The sequence below is a fragment of the Orbicella faveolata genome, unplaced genomic scaffold (assembly GCF_042242905.1).
Source record: "Orbicella faveolata isolate gen_17 unplaced genomic scaffold, um_ofav_v1 contig_14, whole genome shotgun sequence".
NCBI lineage: Eukaryota > Metazoa > Cnidaria > Anthozoa > Scleractinia > Merulinidae > Orbicella > Orbicella faveolata.
In genome coordinates this window covers 4022485-4039459 of record NW_028301541.1, presented here as the reverse complement: position 1 = coordinate 4039459, position 16975 = coordinate 4022485, and the positions used below count along the sequence as shown (strand labels likewise).

General features: G+C 39.7%; 2 protein-coding genes and 1 long non-coding RNA gene across 3 annotated transcripts; 2 read left to right on the top strand and 1 right to left on the bottom strand.

Moving 5' to 3' along the window:
* Positions 1-50: 50 nt before the first annotated feature.
* LOC110050275 (5'-3' exonuclease PLD3-like) lies at positions 51-6456 on the top strand. Its single transcript, XM_020756185.2, has 6 exons — positions 51-510; positions 1402-1613; positions 2661-2808; positions 3883-4078; positions 4384-4546; positions 5514-6456. The coding sequence occupies exons 1-6, from the start codon at positions 51-53 to the stop codon at positions 5766-5768; spliced, it is 1434 nt and encodes a 477-aa protein (XP_020611844.2). The 3' UTR covers positions 5769-6456.
* LOC149113677 (uncharacterized) lies at positions 3562-6830 on the bottom strand. Its single transcript, XR_016206317.1, has 3 exons — positions 6550-6830; positions 5415-5656; positions 3562-3750 (listed from the first exon to the last, which is right to left on the bottom strand). It is a non-coding gene; the product is annotated as an uncharacterized LOC149113677 (long non-coding RNA).
* Positions 6831-8749: 1919 nt separating this feature from the next.
* LOC110050276 (uncharacterized) lies at positions 8750-16965 on the top strand. The gene is made up of 4 exons (XM_089286230.1): positions 8750-8983; positions 11348-12121; positions 14743-14839; positions 16053-16965. The coding sequence occupies exons 1-4, from the start codon at positions 8908-8910 to the stop codon at positions 16060-16062; spliced, it is 957 nt and encodes a 318-aa protein (XP_089142356.1). The 5' UTR covers positions 8750-8907; the 3' UTR covers positions 16063-16965.
* The last annotated feature ends 10 nt before the right edge of the window (positions 16966-16975 follow it).

Genomic DNA, 16975 nt, shown 5'->3' with positions numbered 1-16975 from the left:
CTTTAAAGTAATATTTAACTTCAAGGACCATATTCGGATTCCCAGACCCTATGGCCGACCGCAGTACTTCCTATGTGTTAATGATGGAGCAAAAACCAGGTGTGATTTTGTCAGCTAAACAAAATGCATCTATGCGTCAACGAAGCAAATGGCTGATTGCATTGGTTGTTTTCTTGGGGATGTTAGCTGTCACCCTGGTCATATTGCAGTTCTGTATCAAAGGATCGAGCTCAATCACGACAAAAGATTCAAATGCGATCTCGCCCTACACGGGCGATTGTACAATCACGTTAGTGGAGAGCATACCCGAAGGTGTTAAGTTTCCTGCTGGGTCCGTTCACAACCCTAGCATTTACAATGGTTGGATGAATCTTTTGAAGTCAGCAGAGGAGCAGATCGACATAGCATCGTTTTACTGGACACTACAAGGAAGTGATACCAATACTTCTGACCCCAGTACACAGGAGGGAGAGAATGTGTTTGAGGAAATACAGGCCGCTGCAAAGAGAGGTACTTTTCGTTGCTGCTTTTCTTTGATTTAATTTATGCGGGTGTATTATTTCACGCCGTTATTAGAGCCGTTTCTATCCTCGGAGACACTTTTACACTAAGTGAGTACCCCTTCTCCAGTAAAAGCTTATGCAGTGATGTGGATTGTATATTTGTGTAAAAAATTTCAACCTTAGCCGTTTACTTCCCAAGAGTGATAAAACTCCTTTTTTCACTACAATGCCAAGACGTTATCAATCAAGCAAGCCTGGATAACGTTATCCACTGGATAAATCACTATCCAGTGGATAAGTGTTTACAAAACAAGGCACACTATCCACTGTATAGTGATTTACCACTGTATAGTGATTTATCCAGTGGATAGCATTATCAACCTTTTAAACAAGCCGTGCCAGGTAATGAGAAAAAGGGATATTGTCTAAGTACTGTCTAAGTAATATTGTCTAAGTACTGTCTAAGTAATATTGTCTTGATGTACAACCAAATTTCAGTACAACTGGACCGCTCTACAACAACCACCCTTTGGAGGAATTAATTCTTTTTAGACCCTGGTGAAAATTTTTTAAGGATCCTATAAGAAACTAGAAGATTTCAAAAGGACCTAAGTCAAAGATCCTTGGCAAGAATCTTTGAGATATTAAAATTCCTTGCAGGAGTTCAAAGGCCTTGACCAAGATCCTTGTGGATTTTCAAGGATCTTCAATAAGAGTGAAAATCATGGCATTGAAGAAAGATTGATTGTACTATTAACCATTCTACCTTGACGACCTTACCTGAATATTTGCACGTTCAAAGTGTTGCCTGGTAACTTTTAAAGCACCTGCTGACTCATTTTTTATCAAGTATCAATGTGTCATTTTTCACTGTCAATCTTATCACTAATTTAACAAGGTGTCAAAATCCGCATTGTGCAGTCACCTCGAACTGACGCATTCCCAAGCTTGGACACAGTTTATCTTTCCCAGAAAGGATTGGCTGATGTGCGCTGTTTGAACATAACACGCTTAGTGGGCAGTGGTATTCTACATACAAAGATGTGGCTTGTTGATAGAAAACATTTTTATGTTGGCAGTGCAAATCAAGACTGGAGAGCACTTACACAGGTGTGCACTAATCTCTGTACAATATTTAATTCATGGTTAACTTGAGACCAGCTATGTATGTATACTGTATGTATACTTTAACTGGCCACTCCCCATTGGGTCTTTTCAGGACCAATGTAAACAAACAATGATAAATGAATATTAAAATAAACACAACTTAGGTTAAGAATCCCAGCTGGCAGGAGGCAGACCAGTTGGCTATTTACAAGCGCAGCCGAGAAGTTGAACTCAGGGCTACCGAGAACAACATCAGCTGGTGGTTAGATCGGAATTTGAATCCGGGACCTACGGATTTCAAATCTGGCGCTCTAACCACTCGGCCACACTGCCTCCTATAACATCAACTGTTTTTCCTTTGAGGGAGGGTATGATCGCAGGTTATTACACGGCCTAACAGTTCTCATTTGGGGTGCTGTATACCTGGTAGGGTACAAACTCCTATATGAAAATGAAAAGGATCAGGATGCTTGTTGTTTCACGTAGGGGTGTAAATCAAGGATTCTGGTCTCACTTATTGTATTGATGACGAAACCCCACAATTTTTACCTGTTATTTAAAGTACGTTTTACGGTGCACTTGAAGACATAATAGTAGATATAAAAGACATGCTCTTATTTCTGGTTTTAGTCTCAATTTCTATGGGTCTTTCAAATCTGGTCTACTAGTGTGAGCTCCTTTCCTGAACAACAGCTGGTAATCTACCCTATTCTGTTTTTAATGGTGTCTTCTAGGGGTCAAATAAAGCCTGAATCACGCCCCTATTGGTGTCCTGTAGGGGTTTTATTCAAATTTTCTGATGAGCATCCCCAACCTTTTCATATGGGAGTCTTTCCTGGACATCAGCAAAGATTCCCCTATACTTTTCATAAGATAACTCATCTAAAATGATCCTGAAGAAAATTCATTGTCCCTAAAGTACCATACTGCTAAATTTCCTATCCCAAAATTCCTTCTCACCTCACTATCAATTCATCCTTAAATATCCCCTCTCTCCTCTCCCCTACTGCACATTGCTTACTATGCTGTTATTAACTCTTTCAACTTTAGGTGCAAGAGCTTGGCCTAATGTCCTACAACTGCAGCTGTTTGGCAAATGACATGAGCAAGATATTTGAGGTGTACTGGGACCTAGCAAAGCCAAACTCTCAGATCCCAGATCCCTGGCCTGATAAGTACAAAACAGGCATCAATGCAGGTTAGCTAGTACCAGCCAGAGGCGGCAGAACAGTTTGAAACAAGGTGGGGGGGGGGGGGGGGGCTCATAGTTAAGCCAAGCGCATACCTTTACTGTCTCGTATTTTCCAAAATGCCTTTAAAATTGCTTTGTTCCTTTGCACAAACAAACTTCTTGGCATTGTTTACAATGTCTGCTTGGAAGTTGCGTTTGCCAGAGGTAATGTCAAATACCAATTTTATGCTGCGTTAGCAATATTATCAGCACCAAAGCATGGGGTTCTGAGCCCCCCTTCTCCGCCACCTATGCCAGCTATTATCTAAAATGTTGGTTGATGGCAATAAGTACAGGAACTCGTAAAACTTACTAGGAATTTCTCCAGGTAGATCAGCTGGTATGCTGATGCCGACAAAGTGCTTTTGTCATGTGAATAATGTTCTTAGGACACCATCAGGGGTGGATCTAGCAGGAGGGTGCAGGCTGTGGACACACTCTCCCCCCAACCCCCTGAGATGAAGCCTTCTTCTTCGTATTCGCTTTTGAAAAAATTTGTTTACCTCACCAGTCAGTTATGCCATTACTTAGTGGTGCACTCTCTCCAAAGAAAAATCCTGGTTCCACCATCAGTTGTCGTAGCAACAACACAAATAATGAATTATGTTCAATCTGTACACCACAAAAGGATACTAAATATTTAGCACTCAGCAGTAAAATTTCAGCCTGAAGCTGGCCGTTCTTGTAAGGTTATTACAAAATGAGTTGATGTCCTGAGAATTTTGCTTGTGGCTCTGTGGCTTTTAATATTGGTAAAATTACTTTGCCATTTTGACTGGTCATTAGAAGACAGGCCAGTTATGCAGGCTTTCAAAGGCCATGTTTGTCCATTGCTGGTGATGAGGACCACTGATAACCAGGGCAGGGCAGAGGTGGGGGGTGGGGGCACTGTAGTGGAGGTGCTTCAACCTAAAAATGTAAAAATGTAAGTCGTTCAACTTCAACGTCAACCTATAAAAACAATAGTTGATAAGAAGCTAAGGCTCCATATATTTTAGTGTTTGTTGAACAATGATCCCTTGTTTGTTTGTTTTTTTATAGATTCTCCTGCACAAATCAAAATCAATGGATCGAACTCAGCTTCAATTTATTTGACGTCATCTCCACCAAAATTGTCTCCTCCTGGCCGCCAAGATGATCTGGCAGCCATCTTACGAGTCATCAACAGTGCAACAAAGTTTGTCTATATTTCTGTTATGGATTACTTTCCAACAACTCTCTACACAGATCAAAGAACGTAAGTAAATGTACGACTGTAAAAAAAAAAGCTTAGAACTAGCAAGGTGCAAACTTAAAGCTGATTTTTAAATGAATACATGTAAATATTTATTAACATGTAGGCATCTCCCACCACTTTGTGTGTCACATACATGTAGATATCTTGAGAAAAGAACTGTTTTGCAGTCTGAAGCCAAGGACTATGTTTTGCTATATTCTGTGTGTTGTGTTTTTGTGCCAGACGATCATACTACAACCGAATTTTATAAAAATGCCCCAGGACTTATAAATATCGGAAATGGCATTTCCACACTCGTCTTTCAGGTACTGGCCAGTTATAGATGATGCTTTGAGAAAAGCAGCATTTGATCGTAAAGTGCATGTGCGATTGCTAGCCAGTTTGTGGAATCACACTCGTTCTGATATGAAGTACTACCTTCGATCTCTTGCTGCACTGAACAGAGCTAATTATGCTTCAGTTGAAGTGGTATGTACTCCCTTATGTTTACAACAGTTCCGCATTTGCTATCAGTAACTTTCAGCAAGACACCTCCCCTGAGTAAGCATGCCTCTTTAGAGGACATCTCCCTTAAATGGACGCCTATAAGTGTATGTCCTCTGCCTACATGGGCCACCCCCTCCTCTTATCAGATAAACTCATTATCGCTGTGATAATTCTTTACAAAAGCCCTGTAAGTAGAATTTCCTAAGACTGCTCAAGAGTTCCAGTTCTCATTTAGTACTGAAATCAGAAAATTTGGCAAGCACTTGGCAGAAGTTGTCTTCAACTTGTCATCACTAATTAAAAGAAGCATCTGAGTGGAAAAATCTCCATGCAGATGCAGTAAATTATTTGGGATAAAACTTGCTCTCTTTCCCAAACTGTTTCACTGGTTCTTGTTAATTTACACCTCTAATTAGTTTTTAGGGTTAGGGGATATTTCTGTGTTCTTTACCTATTATTTCATGTGGCCAGTTATATTAAAGAACCTTGTAAATGCTGCAGGTTGCCCTTGGTGGAGGGGGGGGGGGGACTCCCATCATATAAAAAGGATGGGGGTGCTTGTTGTACCTTTTAGGGGCTAAAAAAGCAGTTTTGGTACCTCTTGGGGTGTTCAGCCTCAAACAGTCCACAGTGGGAGCTTTTTCGGCACCTTTTAGGGTATCGAGCCGAAAAAAGAATGACAGGAGATGATGTGTTGTTTCGGAATTGGTATATCTTAGGGGTGGAAAAGATTTCAAGCCACAACCACAAAACAAGATCTTGGTGCCTCTTAGGGGTTCTTTTCAAAACTTCCGACGAGCCCCGCTGTCGTTTTTAAATGGGGGTCCTCCCCCCTCCTCAGTATGGTCACCTTCTAATCTGATTAGCTATAGCATGATTGTATTTAGCTTCAGTGGGACCACTTGACTGGTAGTTTTTATAACCACTTTCTTTACCACTCTGTTTTCAGAGATTATACACTGTGTCTCCATACACGAAGGAAATTGTCTTCACTCGTGTCAATCACAACAAGTTTATGGTAACCGAGAGCGTAGCTTACGTCGGCACATCTAACTGGTCAGCAGATTACTTCTTGTACACTGGTGGTATTGCCTACGTCATAAATGAAACAGAAACTGGTGACACAGTGCGCGCGCAGTTACAAGCCGTGTTCGAGAGAAACTGGTACTCAAACTTTACTACGCCAGTTTACTGTCAGTATTGAATACGATAGCAATAGACTACGAGTAGTCCCTCTTTCGCTTAGTGCGTCGTGTGAGACCGTAAATAAACCGCGAGGGAAAAATGGCCGCGTGAAATCCTGGGGGCGAGACGCGATTTCGGGCGGCCATTTTATTTTCTCACGGTTTTTCTTTCGCGTCACCCACGACGGACTAATCAAAAGAGGGACTACTCGTAGTCTACGATAGCAACATCTACATAACAAAGTTTTATTAGACAAATAGCTTTTGTATGACCTGAAATAACTGTTTTCCTGAACAGTCGCGTTTTGGTGTATCCGCCAGTAATTTGAGATGAGCTAACAAGCTTTACGCATATCAGCGATATTTTGTCGCTAAAATGTGAGAGTTCGTCTCCGTCTGTTGAACCACTCGTATTCACTTCTACTGTGTTTGTTGTTTTTCTTTCGTGTTCACGCGTGCTTATTGCAAGGTCGTACGAAAATCACGTTATTTGAAATAGTGACATTATCCCAGAGGTAATGGACTGGTATTTGACCGTATTTGAAGTTAGATACCTTTTTGTATAACATATTCAATATTTTGTGGCAATCAGTTAGGTCTAAATAATTTTGTAAATTCATTAGCAATTGGAATTAGCACAAGAGTATTGTAATTTTATCACGATTTCTTGGTGGAGCTTAGAAGAAATTAAAGTTTAGTGAAACTGAGTATCTGTTTTAAATACTATTAGAATGCAGCTCGACAGTGAGGCGTCTAAGACACAATATTTTCCTTGGTAGTAAATTGGATCGTTAGACTCACTTTCTTTATGTCATGCCGCTGGCAATGCAACGTGAGTTGTGCGTGTGATCTTCATTCCTTTCTGTTTAGTTCTGAATGACCCAAACGAGCCTGGAGCGAACTTAGTGAAAACCCATTCAACGTAACTCTCTCACAGATTTATTCCGAGACCTTTCTTAAGAACTAGCCCCAGACCTCGTCCACTGACTCGTTTTAAGGGTACTATAGAGCGTTTTCACATGACGTCACGGCAGCCATATTGGTGTTCCAAAACAATGAAACGGCGGCCATGTTGGTGTGCCAAACCAATCCTGTCGAGTTGAACTCTTTTCTTCTGTAAACACTTTCTTTTGTTTCAATAAATTTGCATGGCTAGCTGCTGGCCACGTGAGTGAAAACGCTCTATATACCTGATACGGAGAAGCCTGGTGAGTTTGTGAAACACTGCCCAAGACTCAGTCTACATTTCATAAAGTCCTCGACACACTCTAAATATAGAGCGTCTAGTTAGGCTCTAAGCATGCAATTAAAAGAGTGTTTTAGTTAATGGTAGATCAGATCGGAATTTGAACTCACTTTTGAAATGGGCACAATCAGCTATCAAAGAATCATGTGATACAATCACGATTAAGCTTTCAGCCAAAGCACATTTAACCAGCGACCCATAAAATACTAGTGTATTTTTGAACCAATAGAAACCTACCAACACACCTAAACATTTACGTGTTTTTTTCCCATTAATCGCGGAGCAATGTCACTGATATGTGACTATGAATATCTCTTCCATACAGCTACATTTCGGCGCGTGGGACATTGATTATGTCTCACCACCGTTATATATCCAGATCTGAAAACAGCAGGTCAACATTAAAGAAGTTCAGAGTTCAAAGCGAACGCGTTTGAATTTTCAAAAAGGAAAAACATTTACTTGAACACTCAATTTAACGGCGTTTATATGGTTACGTCGGCTGCACAATTTGACCCCCAGGCTATGCTGCCAAACTCTCTCATTTACCGATTATAAAATGCTCGCAATTCCACCGAGGCGATAGTTGGTAGCCTAGAGCATTTGACTTCAGCAGTGCTTATTTTACCTAAATATTTGGCATGCTGCTTGTTGGTAAACCTGACGTAAACGGGGGAAAACATGAGTCAACTATAAAAATTCAATTTTGAGTCTGACGGGAAACCCTAGTATGACCATTATATTCAAATAACCGCTAGTGGGCGGAACGTTCGTGATGTAGAACTACTTTGTTCTCCGATTTGTTGCAAGCTGAAGTTTCAAGCTTTCTGTGTTTCACTTGGGTGGTCGTACAAGTCCAAAGGATGACGTTTTGCTTATGATTGCAAGCTTCACTGAAAATTAAAATGAAGTTAGGTGAGAAATGGAACGTGATGTGAAATGGAGCGCGATGCTGCAGGTTACGTAACGGAATCTTACGCAGTTCATTTACATTAAACGGACGTGCTGTTCTTCATTAACCGGATCAAAGTCAGTGTCTTTCATAGTGTGAACAAGTTAGAATAGAACCTTTCAAACCTTTCTTAAACGTTTTTTGTATACCAACATAAGCTAAACTGAGCAGGGGCATTCTCAAAGTGGAAACAAGAGACAACTGAGCTAGTTTCAATGAAATAATTTCATGTACGTGAATTCATTTGTATGCGAGGGTTTTCTTTGTAACGGACACAAAGAGAACCGTTCAAATGGAACTAACTGATCAATTTATAATTCTCCTTACTGGCTACTATACATTTCTTTTAAAGTTAGTAATGAGAACTTAGTGGTACATTATTACAATATCCGCTAGTTTAATATTTTCTCTGTTCTCAGTACGTCTCTCTTTGACTATCTATTGATGTTACAACCGGAAAATAGATCCGTCGGCCAACACTCAGACTTAAAACGTTATGTTGAGTAAGTGCTAACAAAAACATTTGCAAGTTTGAACAAATCAACTACTAACCAAAAAACTATAATAACAAAGTGAACATTAGCGAGTTAGGTTGCGTGTCCGAGGGTTTTAGAAAGACTCTGAATTCAGTGAAATTGTCTGTTTTGGTCAAACACTTTTGATCAGGCACGAGGAACACGGCTTAAACGGAACTCTTAAACAAACGTTGTTCTCCAACGTCATTGCTGTCATATTTTTTTTATTTCAAATGCCTTAATGACAATTCTTTTTCTTTCTTTTGTTAACCAGATGGTCACGGTACATTAACACAAACCATATCGTCAGCAAGGTTATCTTGTATTTAAAGGATGTTATATTGGCGCGGGCCACATTTAGCGGCGTCACGCTGAATATCTAGACAAGATAATTCCTCGTAGTTGATATCAAACAGCGCTTTTAACGTTCAGAGTACAGAAGCAACATGTCTGCCAACACGAGGAGAATGCCGGCGATCTTTCTTTTTGTGTTCCTGGCTGGAGGCGCCCTGAGTCAGTCTAGTAAGTAAATTAAGTGGCTTCTATTGTTAGGTATTTTACACGCACTGCAACAAACAGTTAAAAAGTTGGTTGGTTCGATCTTGTTTAACGCGGAGAAACATACTGAAGTTGACTTGCGAATCGCGTTAGCGAGACAACTGGTCTCAAAAGTTGAAGATGGAAATCTTTGATCAAACCAAGATTAACTCGCGGAAACGTAATCCCTCATAATCTTAAGAATGGCAACAAATCAGCGAATTATAAAGTAACTGTTTAGGTATGTCGCTCGCGGGCTACCTGTAATTACATATCAGTTGTCCGTTTTAAACCAACATCATTACTGCATAGTAAAACAGGGACAATTTCGCTCCCGCAGTTGAGTCAGGTTGTGCAATAGGGAGAAACGGCGACGAAGCAAAATAACCAGAAGTAGCAGCGAGTTGAAGTGTTTTAGATTTGATAGTTGCTTTAATATACTGACAAACACTTGAATCGAGGCAATTTTTAAACATGTCCTCTCCACCAAACACACCCATACACACACGAGCAGAGCAACTGGGGTTTTCTTTGTCATAAATCACACGGGCCTCATTCGCGAAAAGGGCGTGCTGGATAACTCCAAACTTCGAAACCCTGCCTTACTGAACTGATAGAGTTAGTTGTAGTAGTTAGTGAGGAAATTTATTGGCCGCTTTTAATTCTTGCATGCAGACTGATTAGTTGTGAAAACACACCCAATACAGACTGGTAGACAGATTACTTCAGTGAAGAATTTGGAGTGAAATGCTTGCTAACGAACTTGATTCGGACTTGTCACCTTGTTATAAATCCTTATAAGATGTATACACTATACTTGATGCTAAAAACCTCCAAGACGGAAAAATACAGCATTTTCCGCTTTTGAATCGTTAATTTATAGTACTATAATATTGCAGACCTCGTGTAGAAATATGGCATCCTATTTGCGCCATATAACTAACGGCAAAACATTGCGAAATGAACTGAAACAAAGTCAGTTTTGAAGCCAATTGGAGACTATAAAATAAGATCAGTTTAATAAAGAATTTTACTCTTAATTCATTTAATTTAGAGGAAGACAAGACGAGCCACTCATTTTGGGTTTTCGTGCAGACCGCAATAACAATAAATTGCAATATCACCAATAAAATTTTAAGCATGGCATCTATGAATACCCTAAGTAATCACGGCTAGATACTTCAATTCTTTTGTATAAATATATTGCTTTCTACTTCCTTAAAGGCTATTCCTCACCATGACAATGCTGAATTTCCAGGTTAAATAAGACAAGAACAATACATGTTGTTAAATGATAAAACATCTTTCAGTATTTAGAACGTGTAATTTGCATATTTGCATCCGCATTATTTGTCGTGTGATGTCGTGACTGGCTTGTTTATCAGACTGTACACATACATTTGGGCCTCTTTAGAGATGACAGCTCCAAGTGCCATTTATAACACAATGCTTAACTTGAGAAACTATGCAGTCATTTGTTAGCCTCGCCTTCTCATTCCTTTGGCGTTTTCAAAAGCACGTTCCTTTTGCATCAACCACGTAATTACGGTCTAAGGAAGAACTATCCACTTTTCCGCGTATCTAGCGAACCACAGGTCCCACAATAACGGCCATATATATGCACATCCATTCCAGACCGGCCGAAAATTAAGACTTATTCTATATGATCACTCATAGCAATTGGCTAAAGTTGCTTGAGTTTGGTCGCTACATGTTTTCAGCATGCGACCAAATCTCTTTCATGGCTAATTTTCTGAATAGCATGTCATCTGAGCTCGGTTTTTTTTATTTGTCGAATTTCACTGCCATTTGGCGTTCTAGATTATCACGCGGACATAACGAATATTGAGGCTGTACTGTAATGGATGCCATTGTTGGCTAGCTTTATAGGATCGCAATGCGTGCACAGAGCTGTCTTTCGCCTGACGACGGATAACAATCCAACCTCTTTCTGGTCGATGTTTTGGCACAGTTTTGAACATCGTCTCTTAAAAGTAACATACAGGTACTCTTTTAAAATAAAGTATTGATAAATTGCGCAAACAGATGATATGCTCTGCAGAAAAAAAGCTAAATAGTATAGATCGAAAAGCCTAGTGCTTATATTATAAGATGAAGATATTTCGTTAGATCAGAGTTCAATAATACCAAACATCTAATAGTTCTATAGATATGAGAAAAATGTAATTTTGAACTCAAGGAAATGTAGCCTGCAGACGGCTACTACAGGCCAAACGAATTTTAGTGTAAAAAGTTTAACCACAACCGGAAGTTATAAATTAGAAGATTGGTTGCGTTAACCTTCGGGTGTTCTGGTCTAAACTAATTTCTTTTTTTTCTATTTCTTAGCCTCGATGGCGACATCAGTAATGAAGTCCATGACATCATCCATGTCACAACACATGTCTCAATCGATGTCATCACAAGTGTCTAAATCAACGACACCACAAATGTCTCCATCGATGTCAACGCAAGTGTCTCAATCAACGACACCACAAATGTCTCAATCGATGTCAACGCAAGTGTCTCAATCAACGACACCACAAATGTCTCCATCGATGTCAACTCAAGTGTCTCAATCAACGACACCACAAATGTCTCCATCGATGTCAACGCAAGTGTCTCAATCAACGACACCACAAATGTCTCAATCGATGTCAACTCAAGTGTCTCAATCAACGACACCACAAATGTCTCAATCGATGTCATCACAAGCGTCTCAATCAACGACACCACAAATGTCTCAATCGATGTCAACGCAAGTGTCTCAATCGATGTCACCACAAATGTCTCAATCGATGTCACCACAAATGTCTCAATCGATGTCACCACAAATGTCTCAATCGATGTCACCACAAATGTCTCAATCGATGTCAACGCAAGTGTCATCATCGATGTCGCAATCCATGTCCCAATCCATGTCACCATCCGTGACACCACCGACCTCTGAGCTCATGTCAATGTCGACACCGCAACCGGTACCTCCACAATCTATGTCACAATCAATTTCTCGGTCCATATCCCCATCAAGGTCACAACCAACATCAATGCCCACTTCATCCAGCGGTTCCGATCAGGGAGACCAAGGAGCAGGAAAAGGCGATGATGATGATGACGATGATGGTACGTACTTTATCATTTTTCTCATCATAGCGACCTCATTTGACATGAATAAAAAAGGTTATGGGCAACAATATGGCCGTCTCTGATTGGCTCATAATGTTATTTAGTATTAGTAAAATTATGTAGTAGGGAAGGTGCAGTGGTGAGAGCACTTGCCTCCACCCAGTGTGAACCGGGTTCGAGTCTCGCACGTGGCGTCACATATGGATTGAGTTCGTTGTTGTTTCTCGCCTTGCCCTGAGGGTTTTCCTGTTCAGTTTCCTCCCTCCACTAAAACAAGCACTCCTAAATTCCAATTCGATGCAAGAAACAGTCGACGAAGAGCCTTTCCTTGCGATCTGCCTCTGCAAATTCCTATTTGTTCATTTATTTAAGTATTTATTTATTTATTTATTTATTTATTTATCTAACCCGGGTAACCGCACAAACAAGATATTGTCAAGCATCTGGCCTCAAAGTTGACCAGAGTATCTTTCCCTGACAGAAGCAATATTGCATCGATACAGCTCAGAAGTTTCGATTTTGAAATGATTATTTTATACATAGCTCCCGCCAGCAAACGGAAATACGAGGTGATCATTAGACTTTCTAAGTCAAGAGGATAGTCAGTATGCTTAAAAATTCATTTAACTGGACGGCTGGAACCGATCCCGCTTCTCAGCAGCTGTATAGAATTAGTTTTCGTGTCAAGACATTATATTTTGGTTATAAGTCAGATTTGCTGATACGAGTATCAACATTTTCAATACTGCATGCGCTGGACAAACACAAATTTTTAGCGGTAGGGATTTTCTTGTATAAGTTCAATGCTTTGTGCAATCTGTTCCGATCCACTTTGTTTACCAGCTGTTCTTTTTGTCAGTTATAAATTTCCAAACGATTATTTCATGCATGGCGACCTCGCGCTATGGAACTGAAAGATAAAGTGCGGCGACTGAGTTTTGGAGAAAGATATACCCAACTACTGTTCATCCTTAGCAAAAATAAAAAAAAAAAGAAAAAGGAAAAAAATTCTCTGTACCAGATTTGAACCAGTGACTCCGGAACGGTAAACCAATACTACACTCCACTGCTATAGTAGCGTGGCAAGAAAACATCACGCAATTATTTACACTTAAACAACTGCGCATAGAGAACATTTACAAAATTGCGAATTGCTCAGCTATAAATAAATCTACGGTGGCCCATGTAGGACATCAACAATTTTTTTTTCGATTACAAATTTTCACTCAATATTTTGTTACCAAAATCTGTTTTTTGTAATTTTCTAAGCATACAACGTGGATTTCTACCGCAAAAATTCGACTTAGAAACATCGCCTAATGTACAACTCGGATTTTTACCACAAAAATTCAAGTTTTCTAATTTCTAAATAAGCAACTCGGATTTTTACCACAAAAATTCGATTTGTGTAATTTCCAGAAACCACAACTCGGATTTTTACCACAAAAATCCGAGTTGTCTAATTTCTGAATAAACAACTCGGATTTTTACCACAGAAATCCGAGTTGTGTTATTTCCAGAAACCGCAACTCTCATCAGTTTACCACAAAAATCCGAGTTGTGTTATTTCCAGAAACCACAACTCGGATCAGTTTACCACAAAAATTCGAGTTGTGTAATTTCCAAAAACCACAACTCGGATTTCTACCGCAAAAATCCGAGTTGTAAACATCACTTAATGTACAACTCGGATTTCTGTCGCAAAAATCCGAGTTGTTAAATTACCAAAAACACAATTGAGATTTTTACTTCAGACACACGGTTTTCCTCCGGAAACGGCTTACGTGTGCTACGAGAAGGTGAAGCATATATTTAGGTAAGCTGTGTGTTTGCTTGTATAAATCAATCCAAGAACAAAAAAGACAGTTTTAAAGTCAATGATGCGGAGATGATGTCTGTTGAATTTCAGATTCAATACTCAAGCTGGGTTAGTAGCACTTTAAATTACAGAGTATTTATGGGAACGCTATTACAGAGAATGTATGGGCACGTTCACATTATTGCAAATTTCTCGGCTACAAAATATTCAATCCAAAACCAAAATGAACAGTTCTAAAGTCAATGATGTCTAGATGATGTCTATTAAATTTCAGATCTATAGCTCCTCAAGCTGAAAAAAAGTATTTGTTTAATTACAGAGCTTGTATGGGAACGCCATTACAGAAAATGCATGAGAACGTTCACATGATTACAAATTTCTCGGCTATAAATGATTTAATCCAAAATAAAAAAATGATAGCTTTAATACCACTTATATAGCCATTCGTTTCACCAGATATCAGAGGAAAAGGTATAATACTGGAGCTTACTGAATTATTTAATTTTATTTACTCTATATCTTGTTTGTGTAATTATTTATTTATTTATTTATTTACTATTTAAGCTTATTTACTGCAGGACAATCTGATAGGCTGAGCCGCTCGATAATCGACTATCACCGCATAGAAACTCATTTAACACATAATTACTACCGTTCTTTGAGTAAATCCTGGGTGAAATTCGCGCGAAGTTCCAGTTATCGAACTCATCTTTTCTCACGTCTTTAAACCATGCTTGAACATACCAGTTTCCAAGTGTAGGTGTATTAGGAATATTAAAGAGTTTTTTCATCCTCACAGATCGTAAGGTGATATTGATCCTGCTGTCCGTGGCTATAGGAGTGATGGTGCTGGGCATGATCATTATAACAGTGGCTATTTGTTGCGTGTTTCAGAGGTAAGGTGTTTTTCAATCAGTGTCTGAGGACATTTGAATTAACATCACACTCGCTTTTACATCGGGTCACTTTTCAAGTAACTGACCTTTGCGCCAAAATGCAGCGGTTGTTGAAGGCAAAGACTCGGACCCGAACTCATCCGAAAACGGATCGGAGCGCGCTGAAATATTCCGAGGTATTCAAGTACACCTGAGATAGCCTATTAGAATCTAGCCTGTTTTTCCGAACTCAACTTCAACATGTCATGTGTACATCCTTGTATTGCGCGTGCGCTGCCGAAGTACTGAGTTCTTCACGCGAGTAAGGCCCGTTCCAAACGCCGCTCTATTCATGCGCCGAACCTAACTGATGAGTTAAGTACGGCAGAAGAGCGGTGTTTGAATCAGTTTGGTTCGGCAGGTTAGGTTTGGTGCGGCAAACAATATTAAATTCGGCAGGGTCTGTCGAACTATGCGACGTTGGAGCGGCAGCTGATTCATACGGCGTTCTCCTCATGGGTCGAACCTAATGCATAAATTACTGTAGTGTATTTTTCATATAACGGGACTCGTGATTGGCTCAAAATTGAGTGGTGTGACTAGTCATGCATGCAGCTCGAAGTCGTCACTAAAAATAAACACAACGAAATTAAATATACCTTCGATTTAAGAGAAACGGGACTGTACAAGCGAGTTTCTTTCGCGCAAATTCATTTTTTGCTTTTTCTTCGTGATAATAACCCAGGTTATGCGATTTCCCTTTAACAAGTCGAATTAACCGGGAGAAAACCTGTCTAAACACAAACACTGAACCTTGAGTTTGAATTTGTTTCCTTAAATATTGCTGTAACAGCGAAATGTTAGTCACAGCTTTTCTATTTGGACAGAGTTCTTGAATTCAGAACGCATATTTTCTCGTCGAAAATTGTTACCACCGGCTTCCGAATTAAGTTCGACGCAAGTACGCCGTCTGAACCAGCCGTCGCTCGAAAGTCGCTCTGAAGTCGAACTTAATCAAGTTTGGTTCGGCACATGAGTGGAGCGGCGTTTGGACCGGGCCTAAGTCAGCAGTCCTTGGTTCAACTTCTCTCCAGTCCACCGCACATGATTGTGCAAAAAGAACCCTCGTCAGGTGGGCCAATACGAGCCTTGCTATAGTCCCTGCCCAGCTAAGTTCGTTGCTTTCGCTCTCCGAGTCTTAAACTGTTTCTCATTGTTGTTATTTGCATTTCAGGATCAAATAAAGAACTCATTAAACACATGGACGTGAGAAGGTGGTAGAGTAGCTTAGCAAAGCGTTACCACAAGCAAGAAATGGAAAGATGCTACTCTAATAAGTACGCTTTTACAATTGCCTTCGCCGTACAAGTTGTATCGCTTTGATGTCAAAACCCTTCATCTACAACTTACTTTAACAGACTATAAAAGTATCACTAAAGAACGCAATATTGCAAAATCGGCGATTTTAATTTCCTGACCAGCATAATTGTAAGGTAAGGCGCAACTCGAGGTTTACTTCTCAAAATAGAATATGAGTTTAAGCTCAACCCTAACCCGCTACCGATTTTGCGAAGGAAAAATAATTCGAAAGGGTGTAATTGTATCAAACCCTCCTTCTCCGAGACGACATGTAGGGAGAGTCTGTTAGCTCAACCCCCGAGTTTTACCCCTTTTTCTCGCGCAAATTTGCCTTTATATACCAAGTTTACGCGGGGGTGGGGGGCGTAGTCAAAAATTAATTAGGTAGTACCCATGCATGTTTCACTGTGAACCGTAGTAACGTGAATAATATTTAGAGGGCGTTTTAATTTCTCGATAGTATATCCCGTTTTCCACCGTGAGTACCTAAGAAAATACATAGTACATTTTTTTAATACACGAACGTATTTTCGACTGTATTGTTTCTTTAAAATATCATAAAGTAAATTAGGATGTAAAAAGACAAGTTAACGAATTATTCGTCTTAGTTTTAAGGGACAGATCGTTTTGAACAGTCTCGGTAAAGTAGATAACAGAGTGAAAGTAACCAAACCGGTTCTCTCTCTCGAGAAACAAAAAAAATGTAAACTATCTTAATTTTCCTTGGATGTAAGTATGATTCTACGTTTAAATGTATGCAATAAAGAGAACAGTTTGTTTGCAAACAATCCTTGTGGC

Coding starts and splice junctions, on each gene's coding strand:
- LOC110050275 (XM_020756185.2), top strand. CDS start 51: ATGGCCGACCGCAGTACTTCCTATGTGTTAATGATGGAGCAAAAACCA. Junction 4,079..4,383: donor CTCTACACAGATCAAAGAAC/GTAAGTAAATGT, acceptor CTCGTCTTTCAG/GTACTGGCCAGTTATAGATG. Junction 4,547..5,513: donor ATTATGCTTCAGTTGAAGTG/GTATGTACTCCC, acceptor CTCTGTTTTCAG/AGATTATACACTGTGTCTCC.
- LOC110050276 (XM_089286230.1), top strand. CDS start 8,908: ATGTCTGCCAACACGAGGAGAATGCCGGCGATCTTTCTTTTTGTGTTC. Junction 8,984..11,347: donor AGGCGCCCTGAGTCAGTCTA/GTAAGTAAATTA, acceptor TCTATTTCTTAG/CCTCGATGGCGACATCAGTA. Junction 12,122..14,742: donor TGATGATGATGACGATGATG/GTACGTACTTTA, acceptor TCATCCTCACAG/ATCGTAAGGTGATATTGATC.